At 41.7% G+C, this 23677-nt stretch overlaps 1 protein-coding gene across 2 annotated transcripts in view; it reads left to right on the top strand.

Moving 5' to 3' along the window:
* The window catches only part of FRMPD4 (FERM and PDZ domain containing 4), a 587189-nt gene extending 564055 nt beyond the window's left edge, over window positions 1-23134 (top strand). The window contains exons 10-17 of one of the 2 annotated variants that reach the window (XM_008571308.1): window positions 1625-1761; window positions 4541-4667; window positions 7095-7184; window positions 7753-7935; window positions 9977-10115; window positions 15206-16270; window positions 16629-17918; window positions 19553-19630. In XM_008571308.1, coding sequence (XP_008569530.1) covers window positions 1625-1761; window positions 4541-4667; window positions 7095-7184; window positions 7753-7935; window positions 9977-10115; window positions 15206-16270; window positions 16629-17918; window positions 19553-19557 — 3036 coding nt within the window. In that variant the 3' untranslated portion in view covers window positions 19558-19630. Of the gene's footprint in view, window positions 1-1624; window positions 1762-4540; window positions 4668-7094; window positions 7185-7752; window positions 7936-9976; window positions 10116-15205; window positions 16271-16628; window positions 17919-19552 lie in introns of both variants that reach the window. The other variant, XM_008571302.1, reaches the window with a different exon arrangement.
* Window positions 23135-23677: the final 543 nt, after the last annotated feature.

A 23677-nucleotide genomic window follows, 5' to 3' on the forward strand; every position in this document is an offset into this window, starting at 1 on the left:
CCAATGTCCCTCCCGCGCCCCACTCACCCGGTGAGGGGGATCCGGTCTGTGTGTGGGATCCGAACCCTCGGGCGGGAGCGCCGCCGCGCTTCCCAAGCGGCGCACTATCCAGTGCGCCACCGGGCCGGCCCTGTGACTTGACTCTTAGCAGTGAAGCAAGGGGCTGAAAGACACGCACCCACAGCATGCACTACAGAGCATGCACTGCACGGCTCCAGTGCAGCATGTGCCTGTACGCAGAGGGTAGATGGCATGTGCAGAAACCACACGGGCTACATGTCCCCATTCTAGTACCATCAGTATGTGAAGTGGTCGTCAATGTGCCTGTCTTGGAAAGGAGGTAAATCCTTATGGAGTTTTTCATTTGAAACCTTGGGACAAGGCAAAGAATAAAGAAAACAAGGAAAGAAGAATGGGGCTAAATATCATATTTTCTAGCCCCAGAGCTCAGCTTCCCATGACACAAATAAGCAAACACATGTGCAGAATATGCTTAAGCAATGCTGTGCTTCTCGTCGACATTTAGCTCCCTGCTCTGCTCCTAACGAGCAGTGAGAACGCTACTCTGAACCCAGTCTCTTGTGGCCATACAGGACTTCACAGTCTAGAACACACTCTCAGCCACTCTGTAATTTGATCCTCACAAGGAACTCTGTGAGGTAGGTGTCTCCATTTTACAGATGAACAAACTAAGGCCGAGAGACATGGAAAGACTCCCACAAAGTCACACATTTGGAGCAGCAGGGCAGCTGCCATTAAAATGAATCAAGGCTTTTAATAGCCGCCCTTTTCCGAGTGTGCCAGTGTGCTGTCATAAAGTGCTTGTGCATCTCATCCAATCCTCAAACCCTCCAGTGAGCTGCATAGTGTGAGTCCCCATTGCACAGATGAGTAAACTGAGGCTGCAAGAGTTGAAGTAAATGGGTAAGGTTATGCACACAGGCAGCTACTGGCAAAGGCAGGACTCCAAAGCAGGTGGGTGGCAGTCCAGAGCCACTGCTCTCAGCCACCTTGCTAACTCGGCCTGGGTGAAGCTGCTCTGGATTGGAAGATGAGGAGGTGGAGAATGATGTTAGATAACGGTAATTAACCTGTAAGAGTGCTTACCACTCACCAGGTAGAGCTCTACGAGCTTTACATTGTTAGTGCTTGTAATCCTCACCACACCCTGTGAGTAGGGAGCAGTATTATCTCTGATTTACAGAAGAGGCAGACGATTAAGAAGCTTGTTTAAGGTCCCACCCCCTATGAAGTGGAGGAACAAGTTTCCAACCTACGATTCCAACCCCTGTAGCCTAATTCCAGAAACTGCATTACGCTATCAATGCTTCCTATGTTTATTTAGAAATTTCACACCTAATTTCCTCATTATTTTTACAAAAAGCTAAATATTTAAGTAGCAGCTCGTCGATTATGTGAAATGTTTTCTGTGGTCTCCGTGTCTGTGCATGCGATTAAACACTGACTCGGTTCCAAGCAGCGCGGTGGAAATGCTTCCACATTTAGCCTCCCTGCCTTTGAAGTGAAGGTTGAACACCGGGAAATGCGTGTCAGCTGTTCCTCTAAGGCCACGCGGAGCGGCCCATTCTTTGACAAGCTGCGCCCCCTGATGGTCTCTCCGCAGAGCTGTAACGATGTCGTTCAGGAGCGATTTGGACCGGAGCTGAAATACGACATAGCCCTGCGGCTGGCCGCGTTGCAAATGTATATCGCAACCGTCACCACCAAGCAAACGCAGAAAATCTCCCTCAAATACATCGAGTAAGTGTTCATTCCCAGCGCCATTTCGGAGACAGGGGTGCTGCCTTCTTAACGCCCGGGTGTATTTTTGATCTGGGTGTCTATTTCCAAAATTGATCTCGTTTGTGACAGAGCATTCGTTAACCAGAGGCAAAATGTATGAACATCATGTTCATTTCCGGTGGAAGAGATCCATTTCTTACGTAATCCACCTTTAGAGAACTGTAGTCAAAATGAGGGTCAGATGTAAAATGAAGCGTACATTTTTAAATTCCTAAAGGGACTTGGTTCCCAGCCAAGCTTTGGTCTCAGTACTTTCCACACATTAACTTGTTTAATTCTCACAACATCGCTATGAAATCAGTAGGATTTTAGCTTCATTTTACAGATGAGCAAACTGAGGCACGGAATGATGAAGAAACTTGCCCAAGAGGGACCCCCCATTGTGCTGTAGTTTGCGTGATGGGTTGAGGCATCTGTGTTTGGAAAGAGTTCTGCATAACCTGAGATCACTTTGAGATGATCAAAGTGCGATGTAAAAGGTAATGTGCTTAGTCATATCAGGAAGGACGGTGGGAAGTAGCCGGAGAGGATTCCACACAATCAAACTTGGCTTTGTGAATCACAGATTGTTGGTAAAACGTGAACGCCCTCTCTTGTTGAATTTGCCATTAGACCACATCGGTATACTTCTTTGGCCAGGGAAGATCCCCTCTTCTTAGAGAAAGTAGTTTGTATTGCTTTCAGTTGATGAGACTACTTAAGGGTCATCCTTTAAAGGTGAACCCTCTGTCTCCCAATCTCTATGCAAGTCAGTAGCCTAAAGCAGCCATCAATTCAACCTTGTAACTTTTAATGCGGCTCTTGATGCCAAGAAAAAGAACTCCTGTTTCAGAGTTCATCACAGGGCTGAAGCCGCTCTCCATGTGGTGCTAAAATCCTTGGATTCCTCCCCATCCCCACGTCCAAGAGATGTATGCACTAATTAAAATCCCACCTTCCAAAGAAGCTTCTCATGGGCTGCCTATAAAGCCTTCCTAAATTCCACAATTCCAGCTTGATCCACCAGGGGGCAAAGTGGCTTCTCTCAATAGGTTCCTGAGCCTGTGTTGGGAAGGATTCAAGCTCCAACTTGTTGACTTCAATGCCACTGTTCTGGCAACTCTCAGATCACTTGTTGATGCCTAGGCACAAATCCTTGGGTGCAGTTTAAGAACCTCAGGCCTTCAAGTCTCGGTCTACTCCTTCTCACAGATGGGTTAACTTTTTCTCTTGCCACACACGTACAGTGACTGTAGCCTGAGAGAGACTCAGCTCCCAAAGAGGTCTCCCGCTCGGATGCACACCTTCCGACTCTTGTCCACTCCCCTTTCTGATGCCTTAGGGACATTCGAGAAGGTGGCCTGCACAACCTGAGACAATGTGAGACAATTAAAATGCATTTCTGTTGCTACTCTCTGTACCTACACTTTACCAAATTGTGTAGTCAAAGCCTCTCAGAGATAACTAGCTTGACTAAGAATCTTGTAGAGTCTACAATAATGTTCTCATTAATGAATTCTTTCTCCCAACAAATATTCATTGAGCATTTTATATAGTATTTACATTAGGAAAGTAGAAAATATTAATACGTGTAAATTATAACCCCAGCCATTGAAGAACTTGTGGTCTGATTGTAAAGGCAAGACATAAAGATATGAAAAGTAATTATTTAAAATAATGATACACAAGGGACACAAAATCAACTACATTGTGTGTTTACAAATTAAAATAAACAAATAAAACAATGATACAAGTAGAATTACCAGGTGGCCTGTAAGGAGAACCAAATGCTGGGTAAACATGATAAGAGTTAAGGAGGAGGAAGAAAACATAGTGATCACAAAAAATACCATCTCAACTATGGAAGAGCATGAATGGTCAAGTAGGAGAAGGTTGTCTTCCTACCCTTCTTTGGAGAGGACTTGGAGGAGGATAAGTGACCAGAATCTTCTTGGAGGTCTTCACATAACTTAGAGGACACTAGTTGGGCACATCCGGATAGATTTCCTAGAATTCAAAATATGGAACCTTTTTAGAGGAGGGTTGTAGTCATTGCTGGGGAAATGGGCTCTTGGTAAAAATATATTAACCCAGTCCCATTTGTTAGGGTTTTTTTCTTATATATCCACACCCATGAGTGATGTTTGCATCTCCCTGCCAGTACCAGACATACTTGAGCCCCCCACCCTGACTTCACACCAGCAAGAACGTTGCTAGAAGAAGTTAGACAGACATGAACCAGCCGGGACAAAAGAGAACTGTGTATTCCTAGAGAAATAGCTGTTGATGAGGCAGGGGGACAGGGAAGAATGGTTTGGGGACATGGAGAGTTGCAGCCATCCTTCTAAGAGATGAGAGAAAGAGTATGGGCCGACAGGGACACAGGAGACTGGCAGTAAACAAAAGGATGAGAGAAATTGATGTTGGAAATACAAACTCAAGACACGTGAGTGAATTTGAGGAGACTCAGAAATGGGGGGACAAAATGTCTCTTCAATTTCCATTGGTCCCAAGTAGCTCATCAGCATTCTCTCTGGTGAGTGAGGAATGTTTCTATTTCAATGCAAACTTACGTATTAATGATCAAATAGCATGTTTCCTGAGTGTAAATTAAAAGTTGCTTCCCTAATTGAGACCTTGTCTCCATTCCCTGCCTTACCAAAAATTCGTTTGTTCCAACAAACATCAGGGCGCCATTTCGTCTTAGATAACTAATCATCACAAGAATGTGAAATTAAAGATGTGCTCTTTATTGCAGAAAAGAATGGGGATTAGAGACTTTTCTTCCCTCTGCCGTGCTGCAAAGCATGAAAGAGAAGAACATAAAGAAAGCACTTTCACACCTTGTCAAAGCAAATCAAAACTTGGTACCACCGGGTAAAAAGGTATCACATTTGCATCTTAATAGAAAATAGATTTTAAAGAGAGGCTTGCATGCATTTTTTAAAATGTTTAAAATTAGCCCATGAATAAAATACTCAGCATCATATTTTCAGAAGCAGAAATGTTGTGTAACTTTTTTTTAACTGTTAACATATTTCTAAGGCTAATGAAAAATAAGTATTCTTTTCGAAAGCTATTTGTTTCTAACAAGCTATAGACTCCTTATGGTAGGGTGTGTGTATGTGTCCATGTGCCCGTGTGGAAGAGCCTTGCACAGCCTCTGAGACCTTGTGGATAAAGGATAGAATTGTGAGGTAATTCCACCTTTCCCTCATGCTCTTGCTTACCACTCAGACCAGCTTAAATGCACAGCAGCCAGCAAGTGGCCCTGCAGACCAGATGCCACATTAATTAAACCAGCATTTCTCTACTGTGGCACTATTGACATTTGGGAAAAGATCCTTCTTTGTTGGGGGGTGGGGGCCATCCTATGCATTGTGGGATGTTTAGTGGCATGTCTAGTCTCTACCTATGAGATGCCAGTAGCCCCTCCCCCCTAATGGTGACAAACAAAAATGTCTCCAGACATTGCCAAATGTGCCTTGAGGAACGAAATCACCCCCATTAACAACCATTGGATTAAATCCTACTTTTGGAGGGAAGATAAAATTATTTCTGTCACTCACCATCATTACTGTTAAAAGTTTTTTTTTTTTGTCTTTGTCTTCATTAAGTAGGGGAAACACAAAGGATATTTAAAAATATACTTCTGATCAGAACAAAAAGAGGTATGGTTTATAGGTAATAAAAAGCAAAGGATTCCAGGAATCAGAAAGAGAAGGAGCCTTAAAATACTGGACCTGTAAAATTGGAAGCAGTCTAGCAACCCAAGAACACTTTCCAGTTGATACTGGCGATAAAAACTTGTGTGGCTCTAATACAAATCAGTACTTAACGTGGATAATTCTTCCATCATAGTGTCTGACTGTAAGTCATTTGTACTGGCTAAAGCACTCTTATCTCTATTCCCTCCTCACCTCATGACTTTTCTTTTAAACATGTAATTAGGTTCAACACACTATCAGCCACCTTTGCCCACTTCTCAGTTTCATGGGGAGAGTGCCTCCGGTCACAGTGAGCATTTAGCTTGCAGAAATATAGCAGGATGTCTTGGGGCAAGATTTTTTAACTTTCAGTTCTGATCTGTCTGAAGCTAATTTCGATTGATTGACTTGATGTTTTTTTGTTTTGTTTTGTTTTGTTTTGTTTAGTTTTCCCCAAGCCTGGCCCACTAGTCTTGTAATAATTTGGGTAACTCCTATAAGATCGAATGATCGATTGATTGACCTATCTATCACTGTCCTCTATAAAGGTCGGTTTTCTAGCCAAGAGTGAGTGGTTTGCTTTCAAAACAATTTGCAAAATGCTTTGGGGTGTTTTTTTTTTTGTTTTTTGTTTTTTTTTTTTTTTTTGGGGGTTGGCCAGTACAGGGATCTGAACCCTTGACCTTAGTTTTGTATTGTCTTTTAATTCTATTTTTTTTTTTTTTTTGTCCTTTTTGAGACAGGCCGAAACCTGTGAACCTGGGGTTATGAGGCTGTGCTCTAACCAACTGAGCTAACCGTCCAGCCCAGACACTGCTATTTAATGGTGGTCTACATGTTGTGAAAAATTTCACCCTTAAGAAACATTCCTGGAATATTCACAGACATTTTAAAAATTAAAAACCATTTTTTAATGATGTAGGAACCTACATTTTTAAGTCTATAAATTTTATCTGGTTAAAATTTCACTTGTAAATCATTCATGAAACTCAACAGATTCTCAGAGTTGAATTAATAAAACAGGGATTTATATAGCAAGTTCAAACACAACGATTGGAGCTCAGAAAGTTCATGTTCCCTGAAAACTTGCAAAGACTGGAAGAAACTTGAGAGGGGACGTGTAAGAGCCTGTTTAAAAGGCTTTGCATAGATTGCAGGTGCGTATTCAAAACAGCTCCCACAAACTCTATGTACAGGTGAGTCACCTGTGCTAGGGGAGGATTTGTATACAGACCGGTTTTGTCCCTAATTGCAACTGAAAAGCACCACTTGCCTCTTGAAATCTCCCAAAGATCAGATGTCTCAGTGGAGCATTTTGTCGCCTTGTTCTCATTTGGTGAGTGCCCTGGCCCAGCGTGCCCATACTCAGAATTCTCCCATATGTATCTCCCTAAATAAGATTTGAATCTTGATGTCATGTTGCAGTCCTTCATCAGGAATCCAGATCCGTAGCAATTTACCTTCATTCCTAATGCAGAATCTCTGTCACACCCCACTCTTCAGCAGTAAAGTCATCCTCCTTTGCCCTGGGTTTCAGCTGGTCTGCAGCTGAAGTGGAGTCGCACTCAATGGAATTAACACCTGAGGTTTCTTTTCTCCCCTCAGCTCTCTGCGCTGCAAGCCAAGGTCCATTATCTCAAGTTCCTCAGTGACCTGCGACTGTATGGGGGCCGGGTGTTCAAGGCTACGTTAGTGGTAATTTCTTTTTCTTGCTTTTTCTGGGAAGCCACGGAGGCCTGCAAAATGTCACTATAAAGGCTGTCTTGAATGAGCTGCCTCTGATGACTAAAGCAAATCAGCTGTGAATCTTTTCCAGCCTTCATTTCTAATCGGCTTCACTACAGGCTGAAAATATCAGAAGAAATATTAAACTAGATAATGCCACAGCAGAATGCCCTAGAAAAAGAAATGCGAAGAACCAAGAGAATCAAAGGACTCTAACAATGGCTTTCTCTTAAATCATTGAGCCAGAAATTGCTTTCACACTAAAAAAAGGGGGGGTACCACCAACAACAACAAAAGCCTCTTATGATTATGAGTATATTGTGTTATGATAACAGTTACTTTCTACATTATTCATAATTTATTAGAGCCTCGATGCAGTCATATACCTGGCTAATCTAATTGGATGATTTAGTACAATATGACCCAGAAATACCTTCTAAAGAAAATGTTATCTTATAAAAATAGGCTCTCAGGCTCAAGTTTGCATGGTGCTTCAGAGGTCGGATTTTTTATTATTTTGTCAACATTTCTTTCTCAGCAGGCAGAGAAGCGCTCAGAAGTGACTCTTCTGGTTGGACCCCGATATGGCATAAGCCATGTCATAAACACCAAAACCAATCTGGTGGCTCTTTTAGCTGACTTCAGCCACGTCAACAGGATTGAAATGTTTACTGAGGAGGAGAGTCTGGTGAGAGTGGAGCTGCATGTGCTAGATGTGAAGGTAAATCTTTCAGAAGTTGACGCATGGCCTTGATTTGAACACCTAATTTCTGATAACACTGCTGGTATTTACAAAGCAGGCAGAAGGTGGTGTGTGCACAGCATCAAAGATGCCGTGTAGTGCAGAAAACTCCACCAACTCAGGCCTCAAGGCTCCAATCCTCACTAAATGGCTGTGTGACTTGGGGACAAGACACTATACTTCTCTGGGCTCAGTTTCTTCATCTATATATGAAAAAGCAAGTGCCATCATTTCTAGGTCCCTTCTGACTCTAGAATACATGAATTATAGAGAGAGAGTAGGGGAGATTTTTTTCCCCACTAACTTTCTATAATATGTAACTCGTATAGAGAGTCAAAGAGATTTTTTCCAACTTTCTTTAAAATTCCCATTCACTTTGGCTAGATTGGGTCCATATGTGTTTATTCTTTTGGAAAAGCTGGGTGTTTTAGTTAATCTCTCTTCTCATGCAATAGCAATTGGTACTGACTGAACATCTGGCCCCTACGAATGTCATGGCCGTTCCATTTAAAACAACAATCTGAGATTGTCCACAAGAGCTAAACTCTACTTTCAAAACAGGAGCTGACAAGAAACAATCCAGGTCTTCTGTCCTTACCTTCTTTTCCCAGTAAAGATGAGTCATTGGATTTTGGCTAGGTTAATATATCTAGTGTCTCTTTGGAGAAAAACACCGGACCCAAAGGGAGACAGCATCAGCCAGGAGGGTGCTCTGGGAACAGTCAGGGCAGACCCAGCCCTACCCTACTCCCACTAGGGTGGTGTGGGAGCTGTGGATTAAGCATAATTGGGAATATGGGACAGTATTTCTACAGAGCAAATCAGACACATGAGTGAGCTCTGCAGCAGGAACAGATGATCATGAAAGAGAGAACATGGTGCTCAGATGTGTTGGCCATGACCCATGCAATTTCATGGGCTGAATCCAGAACGCTCCAGGTGACTTCATGATGAGCTGAAAGTGTACGAATAGACTTAAAATGCCTGGCCTAGCCCATAACCAAAGATGCTGAGAGAAATAGCCCCATCATGGGAAAAGGCAGAAGAAAGGGTAAACTGGACCTGATAACAGGGATAATCTGCAAGAACTAATGAGTAGTGGCCCTGCTGATGGTGTCCTGCCTATGTAAAGTAATGGTGGGGTGGCTTGGAGGCTGAGGGGAAAGCTCAATTGAAGTAGACAGTTTCACAGGCAGTGCAGGGCTTTGCATGGGAAGTTACATTTCACCAGCAGGGGGACGTTGAACCCAGCCAGTGTCCTACTCCTGGGAATGAAGGCAAGAGGCATGTCATCTCTGTCTCTGTCCCTCTTTTGATGCCTGCTTTTTGTTGCTCCCTTATTTCTCTATTACTTTCTCTCTCTTTCAACAAAACCCACCCTTCCTAAGTCAATGAGAAAAGTCGCTTCATCAAACACTTCCTTTCGTACAGCTAACTTTCATCTGGCACTCAAGATCTATGTCCAATTATATAATAACCTCATTGTTTCCAGAAAGTTTTAGCAAGGTCTTTTCTCACCTCCCATCTGTGTTTTACCCTCCTGTAAATTTGCAATTTCTTTAGAAGCATTCTTTTCCTGAATCTCTTTGACACTTTTCATTTAGTCTCAGCAGTAATTTCTGCTTGATTTTTTACCTCTCTTTAACACTAATTGTCACCATGAACCCAAAACATAATCTTCTTGTGATTTTCAGATTGTAGGCTCACTTCTGGTAACTGAATTAACTATCACTTCTGAAAATGTTAACTATTTGAGAACAAAACCAATTTTTTTTTCATTCCAATGTGACTTGGAAGAGATTCACAATGTCCAGGCTTTTTGAATGATGTCTCCTAAATGTTTTTCAGTAAGGCACTCCATGTGATCCCTGACTTTTTCTCCCCCTTTGTGTTTCTCCAGTGAAATGCTTGCTGAATAACTTCTTTCGTTTACATTTTATATGCGTAAATGCCACTGTTAACACTCAAGGGAGGTTATTAAGGATGAATGGCTTTAACTCGAACATTCTTCTTTGTATAGCCCATCACACTCCTAATGGAATCGTCGGATGCCATGAACCTGGCCTGCTTGACGGCTGGATACTACAGGCTACTTGTAGACTCCAGGAGGTCAATATTTAACATGGCCAACAAGAAAAACGCAGGGACCCAGGAAACAGGTATTGTCTTCCTCAACTCATGAAGCACTGACCCATCCCAGCTTTCACACCCCACACGACAACAATCATGAGGATAAAAAGTGACAGTTGTACCCACACAAAAATTCTAATGTCCAAATTTAACACAAAAGCCTTCAAATGCTCCTGATATGGTCTAATTGTTAAAAATGAAAATGCTGATTTCCCACCACATTTGACATGTCACTCAGAAATGTCTGGGTGCTTGCTTCAAAGGCAGTGATTTTATTGTTGTGAAAGTCTTTGTGGCTGAGTTTTTATTGCTGCACTCTAACCCAGGTCAAGATGCAGAGTTCTAAGACGGAATGGCTGAGTGGGAGCTGTGAGCCCTGCTTTAGGGCTGGTCTCTCCTTAAGGTGTCCTAGGCCTAGTCTCCCGGGAGCCTTCTCCCCGCAGTCCAACTCACCTCTGGGATTCTGGGAGTTTCACTAACAGGAGGACGTGGGCATTGCCTAGCACTTGGACTTGGGGGCTCTAGAAGGGAATTCTTTCCTCTCAGCAGCCATCTTTGTTCCATAATAGCAGCATCCAGATGGCAAAGACATGAAATCAGTTCAGCCATGTGACAGGCCAAAATACTTCCAAAGTGAGGACAAGGAGGGTCGCAAATGTTAAACTGATTTTGCCTTCGTGAGTGGGTAGTTTTCACTTGTTTTAGGACTTTTTTTCTTCAGCATTTGAGCAGTTTCCTCCATCTACAGTGTATGTGTAGTAAATGTGGCTGCTGGACAGACACCACCATTCAAGGCAGAGCCACTGACCCCCAGGAAAAAATATACAATCAGGGGTTTCATAATTAGGGTTTCTTTCAAAAGAAGGAGAATTCTTAAGAAAAATTTTTATTGTTGCTCTTTCTGAGAGAAAAGGGGGGAAGGAAAAAGAGGGGAAGAAACATGCTCTCACTTTTAAACTGAGCAGAAAACAATCACACTTTATTCCATAAACACATTGTAATAGGTAGATACACACACATTCATACAGACTCACATGCAGTTTATTATGATGGTCGAGTATGGGGCAGCCAGTACAGTCATAGAAAAAGGAAAGCCAGAAAGAAAGAGAGATGGATGGATAAAGCCTGTTAGAAGGGAACTTTAACTTTTGAGTCAGATATGGATGAGCCTGGAGAAAATGATGTTAAGTGAAATAAACCAGGCGCAGAAGGAGAAATACCACATGTCCTCACTCATAAGTGGGAGGAAAGAAGGGAAGGAAGGAAGGAAGGCCACAATAAAATGCTGAACTTTCAGAAGGAGAGAACAGACCTATAGCTACTAGAGGTGGGGAAGGAAGAGGGGGAGGAGGATTAGGGAGTGACTGGGTAAGGGACACAAAGAACAATTAAAATTCGTGATAATGAACATGCTAATAATATTGATTTGATCATCACATGCTGTACACAGATACTGGTAATCAACTCTGTACCCCATAAATGTGTATAATCAAAAATAAATAAATAAATATTTGGGGAAAAATAAAAAAGATAAATCTAAGATTTAATCCAGCCCCACCTCAAGGTGTATGGTTTTTAAAATTTCTCTAAGCTTAGGTTTCCTTACTTCTAAAATTGGGATTAAAAACCTAGCTGGCAAAGTAAAGGTTAAAAACCATCTATGTACAGCAGCTAAAACGATGATCAGTACTTCTATTAATAATTGGCAGTCACAAAAATACTGGTGGAAAAAATTGAGAATGAAAGTGAGAGAAACGCAGAAAGGAGAGGAAGACAGAACATCAGACAAAGAAAGTCCCCGAGAGACACAAATGATAAAAAGTAAATAGAGGAAGGGAAGGAAGTCAGAGGAAGTGGTAAGTGTGAGCTGGTTTGGTGTGAGCAGTTTTATGAGCATGTGTTTCCACTGAGCTAGAAGATTTAGAGCAATTTAACACTGACCCTTGAAATCCCAAAGAGCAATTCAGCAATTTAACACAATCCTTTCACGTTGGAAAACCCGTTTTTGGCTTTTTATTTTCAAATCTGAAAGTTTATCTTGAAAATAAAACCTTTACCTTGAAATCCCAAAGAGCAATTCAGCAATTTAACACAATCCTTTCACATTGGAAAACCAGTCTTTGGCTTTTTATTTTCAAATCTGAAAGTTTATCTTGAAAATAAAACCTTTACCTCGTGAAATGTCAAGACTGTACAGGTTGTATGAAGAAAACCAAACCTATCGTTCTAAAAATGGTTACAGCAATAAGGACCTTGCTTCTGTCCAGTTGATGGTGACCTACAATGTAATGTTTAGTAAAACTTCAAGAGGCAAAAACACAGTCACAAAAAATATTATTACTGTGGAGAAGGAATGGAAGTTCAACCACTCAGTAATTTCTCCCAGTTTTACAGCAAGAATGAGTATGAGGGCACATGTTCCAAATACTTCTCCCTACGAGAGAGAGAGAGAGAGAGAGAGAGAGAGAGAGAGAGAAACACCCCAAAAAGAAACTGGTAGATCTAAGCCAAGCAGCAGCCTGGGGCTTAGCATCCTTAAATGGCTCCAAGTACTCTTTTCTCTTTAAAAACTCCCAGAAGATCTCCTGAAACCCAAGGAATGTAGAGTGACACGTGGTTAGGCCACTTCATCCCTAGTCCACTGTTGCCTCCCACTCTGTGGGTGACTGGGCTACAGAATAGATCCCAGTTTCCATCCCACATCCTTCCATGTCTCCAAAGTCATTCCATTACACCCTTTCGGAAGGAAGCCAGGATTGAGCGGGTATCTTCTTCTCACTTCAAATTGATCATAAACCTTGCTAAGATGTCTAATAAGGAAGAATAGGCCTCCATTTCTTCTTCTCCATCTTGAAAATTAACCTTCAAGCACTTTCAAAATCCCTGATGCCACATATTTATGCATCTCTCGGCTTTAGTAGGGTCTGAATAAGATCATTAACTTGCTTTTAGCCTGCTGACCTATTCAGTTTCCTTTTTGGTCTAAACCAGGAGTTGGCAAACTATGGTCAAAGGGCCAAATCTTGTTCTTGTAAATAAAGTTTCATTGGAACTCAACCACTCACATTGTATTACTTTCCTTGGGCTACTGTAACAAATTGTCATAAATTTGGTGGCTTAAAACAGAAATTTATTCTCTCAAAGTTTTGGAGGCAAGAAGTCCAAATTCAACATTTGGCAGGGCCCTGCTCTCTCCAAAGACTCTAGGGGAGAATCCTCCCTTGCCTCTTCCTACTTCTGGTGGCTGTCAGCATTCCTTGTGGCTGCATAACTCCATCCTCTGCCACCATCTCCACATGGCCTTCTCCTCTTCTCTATGCGGCCTGAATCTCCCTCTGCCTTTCTCTTGTAAGGACACTTGCCATTGGATATGGGGCCCATGCAGACAATTCAGGATAATCTTGTCTCGAGATCCTTAACTTAATTAAATCTACAGCACTCTTGTTCCAGATAAGGTCCCATTTCCTATAAGGTCACATTCACAGAGTGAACATATCTTTTGGGGGCCACCATTCAACCCATACACCCATTGTTTATGTATCATCTGTGGCTACTTTCATAGAGTTAAGTAATTGCTAAGCTGAGCAACTGGCCCACAAAACCTAAAATATTTGCTATCTGGCCTCCCATTTAAAGAAAATGTTTGCCAACCCCTGGTCTAAACCTGGAGCGCTATTACAATACACTTTGCTCAAAAACCCTCCCTCCCTGCAACAAGCCACACTACACACACACATACATATACACGCATACACAGCCAGTCATAATCTAAATTGTTATTGTTAATAAAACAATACTTAACATCCACAAGATATATTTATTATAAAGTAAGATGCAAATATGGCCAGTGTCCAACTCAATGTCTTCAAAATTATATCTTTTATTTGCTGTTCATGAAAATATAGGTATTTAGTAAAGCAACTCTGACCGTTGTTAAGCATTAAGTCCACTGTGTAATATGGGGGGAGTAAAATCCAGTTCTGTATAACTGATTTTTTCCCCATATGTCTTGTACATCTGATGTTAGTATTATCCAAACTTGGGCCAGGGGATAATTTGAAGGAACAGATGGGGGAATGGTATGGCCCTAAAATGTCCTCAGAATGTTGCCTCTGGAATCTACAAAGCAGTACTGAGAGAATGACCCAGTTCCCTGTCTTTTAAATATCAGAGCAAATCTCCACATGAAAGTTCCACATTGAAAGACCCTTGAAGAGAAAACCAAAAAAATTTTAATTAGGATTTTGTGATTTTAATTCATGAGAAACATCAAATAAACCTTCAGGAGTTCCCATTATAGAAACAAAAATTGAAAAATTAGAAATAACAGACAGAAATACATTACCTACGAGTGCTCCACCTGTGCGTTATATATATAATTTTATATACACACACACACATATATATATTTGAAGACCCCTCACGTGTATGTACACACACACACACACACACACACACACACACACACACATATACAGGCATGCATACTGACATTTATACATGAATATATTAACACCCACTAGGATATAAAAAGGCTGAAGAGAGAGATTTTTGTGCTATAATTGCAATATTTTAATTTCCTAAAAAACGTGGTGGAAGTGTAAAGATTCTTGACTTTCTCTTAACTCAATGAGGAAAATGTTCAATATCTTCCTCCACAAAGTGGGAAATGTTAGATCTCACTTTACAAAGAAAAGAGCAATTTATTTTTTATAATAACAGCCTATTGAAATATCACCTTTAAGAGTTGTAAAAGCATATTGTATGTTCACATTCATAGATGTAAATGAGGTCTTTTAATAATATAACTAAGGGTCAGATGGAATTAAGCTATAGTTCCCTACTCCTGGATGGTATTTCATTTTATTGAATAGCAATTATATTTTATGCAGTTTCAATTTTGTTAAGGTCAATTCTCCTAACACGGAATCCTTACACCTGAAGCCTAAATCAACTGGTACCATATTTGGAGAGTTGAATAAGCATATTTACACAAGGGATGCTACAAGCCATTACACTGAGAAACAGGAAAAGAAACAAACAAAAAGAAACAGAGACAAGAACCCCCCAGAAACCAAACAGCACAGTAACATGTCTTTGCATGATTCTTTCTCTTTAGGAACTGAGAATAAAGGAAAACATAACCTCCTTGGCCCAGACTGGAACTGTATACCCCAAATGACCACCTTTATTGGCGAAGGAGAACAGGAAGCCCAGATAACATATATAGATTCAAAACAGAAGACTGTCGAGATTACAAACAGCACCATGTGTCCAAAAGACCACCGGCCCATGTACATAGACACGTCCTATCACTCGGATGAGCTTAACCAGCAGCTGGCCCAGCCCAGTGATGCCCCCTGCGAGGTCGACTACAGAAGTCTAGCTCAGCGGTCCCTGTTGACCCTCTCAGGACCAGAAACTCTAAACAAAGCACAGGAATCTCCAAGAGGAGCTAAAGTGTCCTTTATTTTTGGAGATCTCGCCTTGGAGGATGGTATTAATACCCCAACTCTTGGCTATGAGAGACTATTAGATGAGAGTCCAGAAATGCTGGCGAAGCAGCAGGATCTCTACATCGGCGGTGCCAATGACGTGAAGAGCCTGGAGCTTGCTGCAGACACAGAGAGTATCCAATTTGTGGCAAATTCAGTTTATGCAAACATAGGCGACGTGAAGAACTTCGAGGCCACCCAGGGCATAGAAGAGCCCCTCTTGCATGACATCTGTTACGCAGAAAACGCCGACGATGCAGAGGATGAGGACGAGGTGAGCTGTGAGGAGGACCTTGTGGTGGCAGAGATGAGCCAGCCAGCCATCCTCAACCTGTCGGGGTCAAGCGATGACATCATTGACCTCACGTCCCTGCCCCCTCCGGAAGGTGATGACAACGAGGACGACTTCTTGTTACGCTCCTTGAACATGGCCATCGCCGCACCCCCACCTGGCTTCAGAGACAGTTCGGACGAGGAGGACTCTCAGAGCCAGGCAGCTTCCTTCCGCGAGGACAAGGAGCAAGGCGGCAGTCTGCAGAACGATGACATCCCCGTGTCCCTCATTGACGCTGTGCCTACAAGCGCCGAGGGCAAGTGTGAGAAGGTCCTGGATAATGCTGTCGTTTCCACGCTGGAAGCTCTAGAAGCTCTGTCCGTGTCAGAAGAACAGCAGACCAGTGACAATTCAGGTTCTTTCACGATTGTTACGTTTATTCACTGATAACCATGTCATTCCATCCTTTCAAGCCATTTGCCCTTGGAGTCCTATCATGTGGCTTTCTCCATTTCACGCATGTCCATGTCATAAATGTGCTGAAACTACCATCATGGGTTTGCTGTCTATGCAATTTCCTTTGTTGTTATTTTTTAAAAACATATGGCACATTTCCCCCCATTCCTGGAACAACTGTGCAATAAACTCAGAGTCTTTACTGAAAAGGGAAAAATTTGGTATTTTTAAAAAATAGTAACGAGTCCCATTTTCTTACATGTCTCCCAGTGCCTCTGATGCATCATTAACCGGTTCTTATTTTTTACGGCATGCAGGTGTAGCCATCTTGCGGGCCTATAGTCCTGAGTCTTCGTCAGACTCGGGCAATGAAACTAACTCTTCCGAAATGACTGAGAGTTCTGAACTGGCCACAGCACAAAAGCAGTCAGAAAACCTGTCCCGCATGTTCTTGGCCACTCACGAAGGCTACCACCCCCTTGCAGAAGAGCAGACAGAGTTCCCCACCTGCAAACCCCCCCCTGGGGGCTTGCCTCCCAAATCCGCCCATGCCCTGGCTGCTCGTCCAGCGACCGACCTCCCGCCCAAAGTTGTGCCTTCCAAGCAGATACTTCACTCAGACCACATGGAGATGGAGCCTGAAACCATGGAGACCAAGTCGGTCACTGACTATTTTAGCAAACTGCACATGGGGTCGCTGGCATATTCCTGCACCGGCAAAAGGAAAAGCAAGCTGGCCGACGACGAGGGGAAAGCACCCCCTAATGGGAACATACCAGGAAAAAAACAGCAGGGGACCAAAACAGCTGAGATGGAAGAGGACACCAAAGGTAAATTTGGTACTGTGTCTTCGAGGGACAGTCAACACCTGAGCACTTTTAACCTGGAGAGAACAGCTTTTCGCAAGGAAAGCCAAAGATGGTATGTGGCCACTGAAGGTGGGGTGGCTGAGAAAAGTGGGTTGGAAGCAGCAAAGGGGAAAACCTTTCCAAGAGCTTCTGGTCTTGTGACAAGGGAGACTGAAGGGAAAGAGGAAGGGGCTCCTGATAGAGAAGCCAGGGATGTTCCAGGACTTGGCCAAGGGGACCACTTCTTAACTGATGTGACCTGCGTGTCTTCAGCCAAAGACTTAGATAACCCAGAGGCTGCTGACTCATCCACCTGTGACCATCCTTCCAAACTTCCTGAAGCTGAAGAGACTGTGACCCACCTTTGTGACTACCACTTGGCCAAGCGGATGTCATCATTGCAAAGCGAGGGCCATTTTTCCCTGCAGAGCTCTCAAGGCTCTTCAGTGGATGCAGGCTGTGGCACAGGCAGCAGTGACAGCGCCTGTGCCACTCCTGTGGAGTCCCCGCTCTGCCCCTCCATGGGCAAGCACTTGAGTCCTGATGCTTCTGGGAAAGGCATCAATTACGTTGCTTCAGAGGAAAGAGCCACTGGGCTTCCCAACCATGGAGCCCCTTTTAAGGAACTGCACCCACAGACAGAGGGGATGTGTCCGCGGATGACAGTGCCTGCTCTGCACACAGCCATTAATGCTGAACCCCTGTTTGGCACTTTGAGAGATGGATGCCATCGGCTCTCCAAGATTAAGGAAACCACAGGTACAGCATTGATGGATTTATTGCTTTGCATTACCCGTCAGCAGCATGTAAACCAAATTTACAACAAACCTAAAACTACAAGGTCTGGAAGAAAAGCAAAAGTTAGAATAATAATAATTTGTTAAATGGCCACAGAACTGTTAAGTAGTGATTATTGATCCCCTGGTGTTTAATAAATACTGAAGTTTCTAGGTCTAGGACAATGCTGAAAATGGCATTTGTTCTTCATAACCTTGCTTTTGCTTGATTTTAGAATTTGATGGGGCACTATCTTTTTCTCTAAGTTCTAAATGCAGACTTTTAGCAGTGCCCAGTGTGACTTTTAGTTATAAGACTGTATTGCTTCGAGTCACATAATTTTTAATTTTTACAACTTTAAATTTAAAAAATTAAAATTTTTCAGTTTTCAGTTTTGTTGTTGAGACTAGGAAGCATAATGGAGTAGAGTATGAGGGAATCTGGAGGGTTTGGGGAAATCATTTGCCTTTCAGCAATATTTGGGCATTCCTCCCTGTTCTGTAAAACTCTCCCCATAAAGGGATATTCTGGAGTATCCCACATGTCCCGGTGTCAGGAAAGTTTTGCAGGTGTGCCCGATGAGCTGCTTTATTTTCCCCAAAGGAGTAAAATATAGACCCAAGTAGAAACAAAAACATAGGCGTCTTCTGTACCCGCCTTCACCATTCTGCCACCCAGCAGGCACATATTCCTCTCACTCATCCACGTGGCTGGCCATCATGTGGCAAAAGCAGATGCTCTTTCATACTTTCATGTTCCAAATTATGTTATCAATAGTGTCTTCTGCATATTGGTTAATAGATGTTACCAAGATCTTATATCAGTCTATTTCTATTCCTGTCTTTGTAAGATTTTCTATTTTCCCAAAACCCTCCACTGGCTTTGCCTGGCTTGGGAAAACCATCTGTGAATACTATGTACCTCCTCACCAAATGCATCTTTACCTCTCAGCTGATTAAACCACACTGTTGAATCCTTCATGGTTTACAAAGAGCTTTTACCTAAGTTACCTCTTGCTCCTCACAAAAGTTCTGTGAGATGGAGATTATTTTCTTCACATGACAGCTCTTCTGAGAAATGTTGAGTGACTCACCCAGCATCTCGACTTCAACCCCTGTACCAGGCAAACTTCATGCTGTCCTTTTAAGAAGGTTAATTTCATTAATATGCATTAATCAAATTAGGCCAATTCTTTAAAAAAAACAATGCCAAGGTTAACCTAACTCCCTTGAAATGAAACTTAAATATCTTAAATATATATGAATAATTAATATATACGGTGTGGGTTCTCTGTGTGTCTAAGCTTTGATAGGTAAATATTGAGAGCAAGGCAACTTATGAAATTCCACTGTCTCTCTGAAAATGTTTGGAATTTCTAGACAATTCCAAATGAATCAGTAATTCCAGAAATAAAAGATTCTAGTATTTTTTGACATTCACTGGAATGAAGGTCTGTTATGAGATATTGGGAGGCAGTCTCTGAAAGCAGAGCAGCCCTGACATATGGCAGCCCTTCTAGAATACATCCTCAGGAAATGACAGACATCACATAGAGATGCAGTGAATGCCACCCGGGAGATGCTTAATGATTCTCTCTGTTTTTCTACTACCCCTAGTGTAGCTTTGACAGAGCCTGGGAAAGAGAGACGAGGAGGCATGCCTTCAGCTTGGTCTCAACATCCTGAAGCTGATCCCTTCCTGCTACCATCAAACACTCACTCGGAATCAAAGGTGCCAATTCCAAATCAAGACCCTAATGATTTCTCCCAAGTAAACCAGGCATACAGAGGGGCTGTGAGCTGGCTGCCACCGGATCTGAGAGGGGGGAGCCTCAGGACACCCCCCAGCCAGAGGGCTCTGAGGCACAGCAGCAATATCCTCTCAGCATCCATAGGTTTGGAGACCTTCCAAGAGACAAGCAAGGGTGCAGTCAGCTTAAAGTGTCCAGGTATCTCAGAAGCACAGAAGGGTAGTTCTGAAAGGCTAGCAGAACTCCCCCTGGGAAAGAAGCTCACCAAAAGTTTGTCCCAAAGCTCGATGCACTTTAGCTCTGAAGGGAAGTTTCACAAAAGGTCTCCAGTGGCCCAGAAAGACTCAAAGCTGTATAGGACATTACCCTTGAGGAAGCTGGAGGGCAGCAACTGGAGATGCCGGGGCCCTTTCAGCTACTGCTTCCTGAACCGAGGGCAGGATGAAGATGGTGATGAGGATGAAGAGGGAGAGGAGGCTGCCCACCAAGTCTCTTGCCTTTATCGACCACAGATGACTCAAGCCATGCCACAACCAACCAGCCCATCCCTGGCTGCTAGGATTCAGATGCAAGGAGGGGAGCTATCCAGAGATTCAGTTCTGAAGGTCTGGGCAGAAGACCTGAGTGGCCCAGATGACTTGGACTTCAGCAACCTGGCTTTCGATGCCCAGATTTCAAGAATAAATGCCCTGAAGGAGAGCTCATATACAATGCCTGATGGGTTCCTTGCAGCCCAAAATGATGCCAATGAGCTACTCTGCCTCATCAGGGCAACCAAGGGAAAGAGACAGGAGTCACACCCTGAAGCATATGACCTAACACTTTCTCAGTACAAGCAACTGTTATCCATCGAGTCCAGACAGTTGGGAAGTGCCTGTAGGAAAATGGCGATGGCCGAGAAAAGCCCAGAGGAGATGCTCCTAGCTATGACTTCCAGCTTTCAAGTGCTCTGTTGCCTAACAGAAGCTTGCATGCGATTAGTTAAAGTTGTGAACTCAGAAACACAGCGGCAGGAAATTGTAGCGAAGATCAATGAAGTGGTCATAAATTACATCTGTCTCCTGAAAGCTGCTGAGGCAGCCACTGGAAAGACCACTGGGGGTCCTAATGTTGGACTCTCGACACGACATTCAACCACCATGGCCGCTCTCGTAAGCACACTAACACGTTCTCTCAAAATGCTTTTAAATAAATAAATATGAAAGTCACATCATAATCTACCTTTGCAAAGCCATACATGAACTTTTATTTACTTTGTGTGTACGATAAACAGATGTCTCCTTTCTTCTCTCTGTATATTTTGTTATTTTATATAAAATAGGAGATAAAAGTCACACTGATGATATGTTGAAATGTACTAATAGGATGTATTCTGTTTATATTATACGTATATGTACATGTAAAAGAAATGTACAAGAAAGTGATGACATTTGGCTATTTTTCATATAGTCAAAACTCCAGGTATATGATGTGAAATTTTAAATTCTTCCGTGTTAGAGCAAAACAATGAATCCTATTCCCTTTCCTTCCAAGCAGATACTTGGAGACCGTATCATTCATATTTACAAGTGAAAACAAAAGAAAAAAAAGAAAAGAAAAGAAAGGAAATCACAATGTATATAAAACAATACTTATGTTTTAAAATTATGATTTTTAAGCATTGGAAATAGCAAAAAGACATTTAAAATTCAAGAAGCTATTATGAATTACTAGAGAATATATATATATATATATAATAAATTACTTTTTTGCTCATAGAGTTTGGTTATTGGATGCTTTCTTCCAAGAATCCCACATATTTAATTTAGGTTTATGATATTTGGTCTACAAATGGGTAGGGGATGGAGACTACTATGTCAACACAAATGCTCTTCACAGTGTTTCTAGAATTTAAAAACCTCCCGAAAGTCCATGGAAATATTTGTTCTATTTTTTCCATGAAGTTTTTGAAGTACCCTTGTAAAAGAACAGAGAGAATGATGGACGGGTACCTAGGTAATGTTTAGAGTTATTGATTACCTAATCACATAAAATGAATGAAATTAATAATATCAAAATTAAATTGTTTGATGGAAAGAGAGATTTGCTTTGACTAAATGTCAAAATCTGTAAGCCAAAGACATCTCTCCCCACCCCAACTCAACCATGAAACTTAATATTCCCTTTAAAGTGACAGAACACTTAGTAAAGTATTTGCAAAATTACAAAAAGGAACACTTAAGGATCACCAAAAGCAAGCACAGACCCAGTACTGTAGACCAGAGTCACCTCTCAGGTGGCAGCTCTCAGCACAGAGCTTCACACATCACCTCCTCTACAGGGTCCCAGGCTGCCAAACAAATTTGGAATTACACCCTAATACTGAGACAAAATTTCCAATCTGGAATGCTCCAGAAAATCAGGGAGAGATAGCTACTCTAATAATAGAAGCCATGATTGAATTAATAATAAAGTACTTATTGAATACTTAATCTGGATAGGCTGATAGAAATGTAAAATCTAAAAGAAAAAAAAAGTAAATTGTACTATTTCTGGTGAAACCAACAGAATGCAAAGAAGTTTTCAGAACTGTCACCTCTCTAAAAATATATCTTTGGGTCAAAACAAAAGGATGCAAACTCTGCAATTGTAAAATAAAATTGATATGTATATACGTATTTTCTGAGTCATTCAGTGCTCAAGCTATACACTCCTCTTTATGAAGATGGCTCCTTAGAATATGACAGGAGTATAGCAGGTGCAAATATTGCCATTTTTGTAGCCTACTGGGCAGGAAGCCTAACAGAATCCACAATTGCAATCTCTCTCTAGCCAGTCTTTTCCCCAGAGTCTCAACAACAAAAGCCATGATGTTTATAGATGGTAGCAAACAAAAGGAATTTAAGCATGTGTTATTATAAATAATGTTTAATTAAATAATAAAACATTATTTCATTACAGTTATAAATATTGGTGTTTTGATATTGAGAGATATTAGTGGTGTTTTCTGTGGAAAATCTTAGTAAATATCATTTTGTGTACTAAAATATTAACATATTAATAGGATGTGTGCTCCATGTCAGACAACGTGCTAAACATATCACATATATTATCTCATTTAATCATCACAACAATATTATGCTTTGGACACTATTATTAATTCTCTCTGGAGGCAATATGGTTTAGTAGATATTGATATGGGATTGGGATCAGAAACATCTTGATTTAAATTTTAACTGCTATTTTCTAGCCTTTTCATCTTGGGAAAGCTATTTTTTTCCAAGTCTCAATTTTCTCATAGTAAAATGGAAATCAATAATAAGATCTATTTCTATAGGGTTGTCATGAGTTTTGAGTAAAATTACATATGTAAAGTTTTTACCACAATACTTGGCAGAGAGTAAGTACTCGAGTAATGTTGATATTATTTTCATCATAATCATTGTATTAAATATATTGCCCAAAATGATATGTGGGGGATGTTTGTTTTATATGCGTGTTGTCTCCCAACGCTATGTGCAGAACACATTATGTGTGCTGCATATATATATACAGGGAGTGCACAGGAAGGTGACAACGACCCGTTATCAAATCACATATCTAGTTAGAACAACTTCCTAGTCTATTCCACTTCTTTGAGAAGCCTCAGGGAAATATCTCTGGGTCTTTCTAATCGATCTCCCATTACCTATGACTGCTCCAGTAAGTTTCTGCTTCTTATAAGCAAACTTTACTACTCAGAAAACCTCGAGGGGCCCCCCATTCACTAAGCATGGGGCTCCTAACTGAGGTCCAGGTCCACTAGACTGTGGGAAGAACATATTAGAATGATACTTGTGTTTATTTTTATCTAGCTTTTTTAATGTTTGTGTATGTTTTATAATGGCATAATAGTACACTGGTACATGTACATAATTTTAAATAAATAAATAAATAAATAAATAAATAAGCATATGCCTGGTGCATGCATGTAAAAATATTGTCGTAGGTAGGGCTGCATTTACTAAAGTTT

This window comes from Galeopterus variegatus, unplaced genomic scaffold, assembly GCF_000696425.1.
Source record: "Galeopterus variegatus unplaced genomic scaffold, G_variegatus-3.0.2 Scaffold38, whole genome shotgun sequence".
NCBI classification, from domain to species: Eukaryota; Metazoa; Chordata; class Mammalia; order Dermoptera; family Cynocephalidae; genus Galeopterus; species Galeopterus variegatus.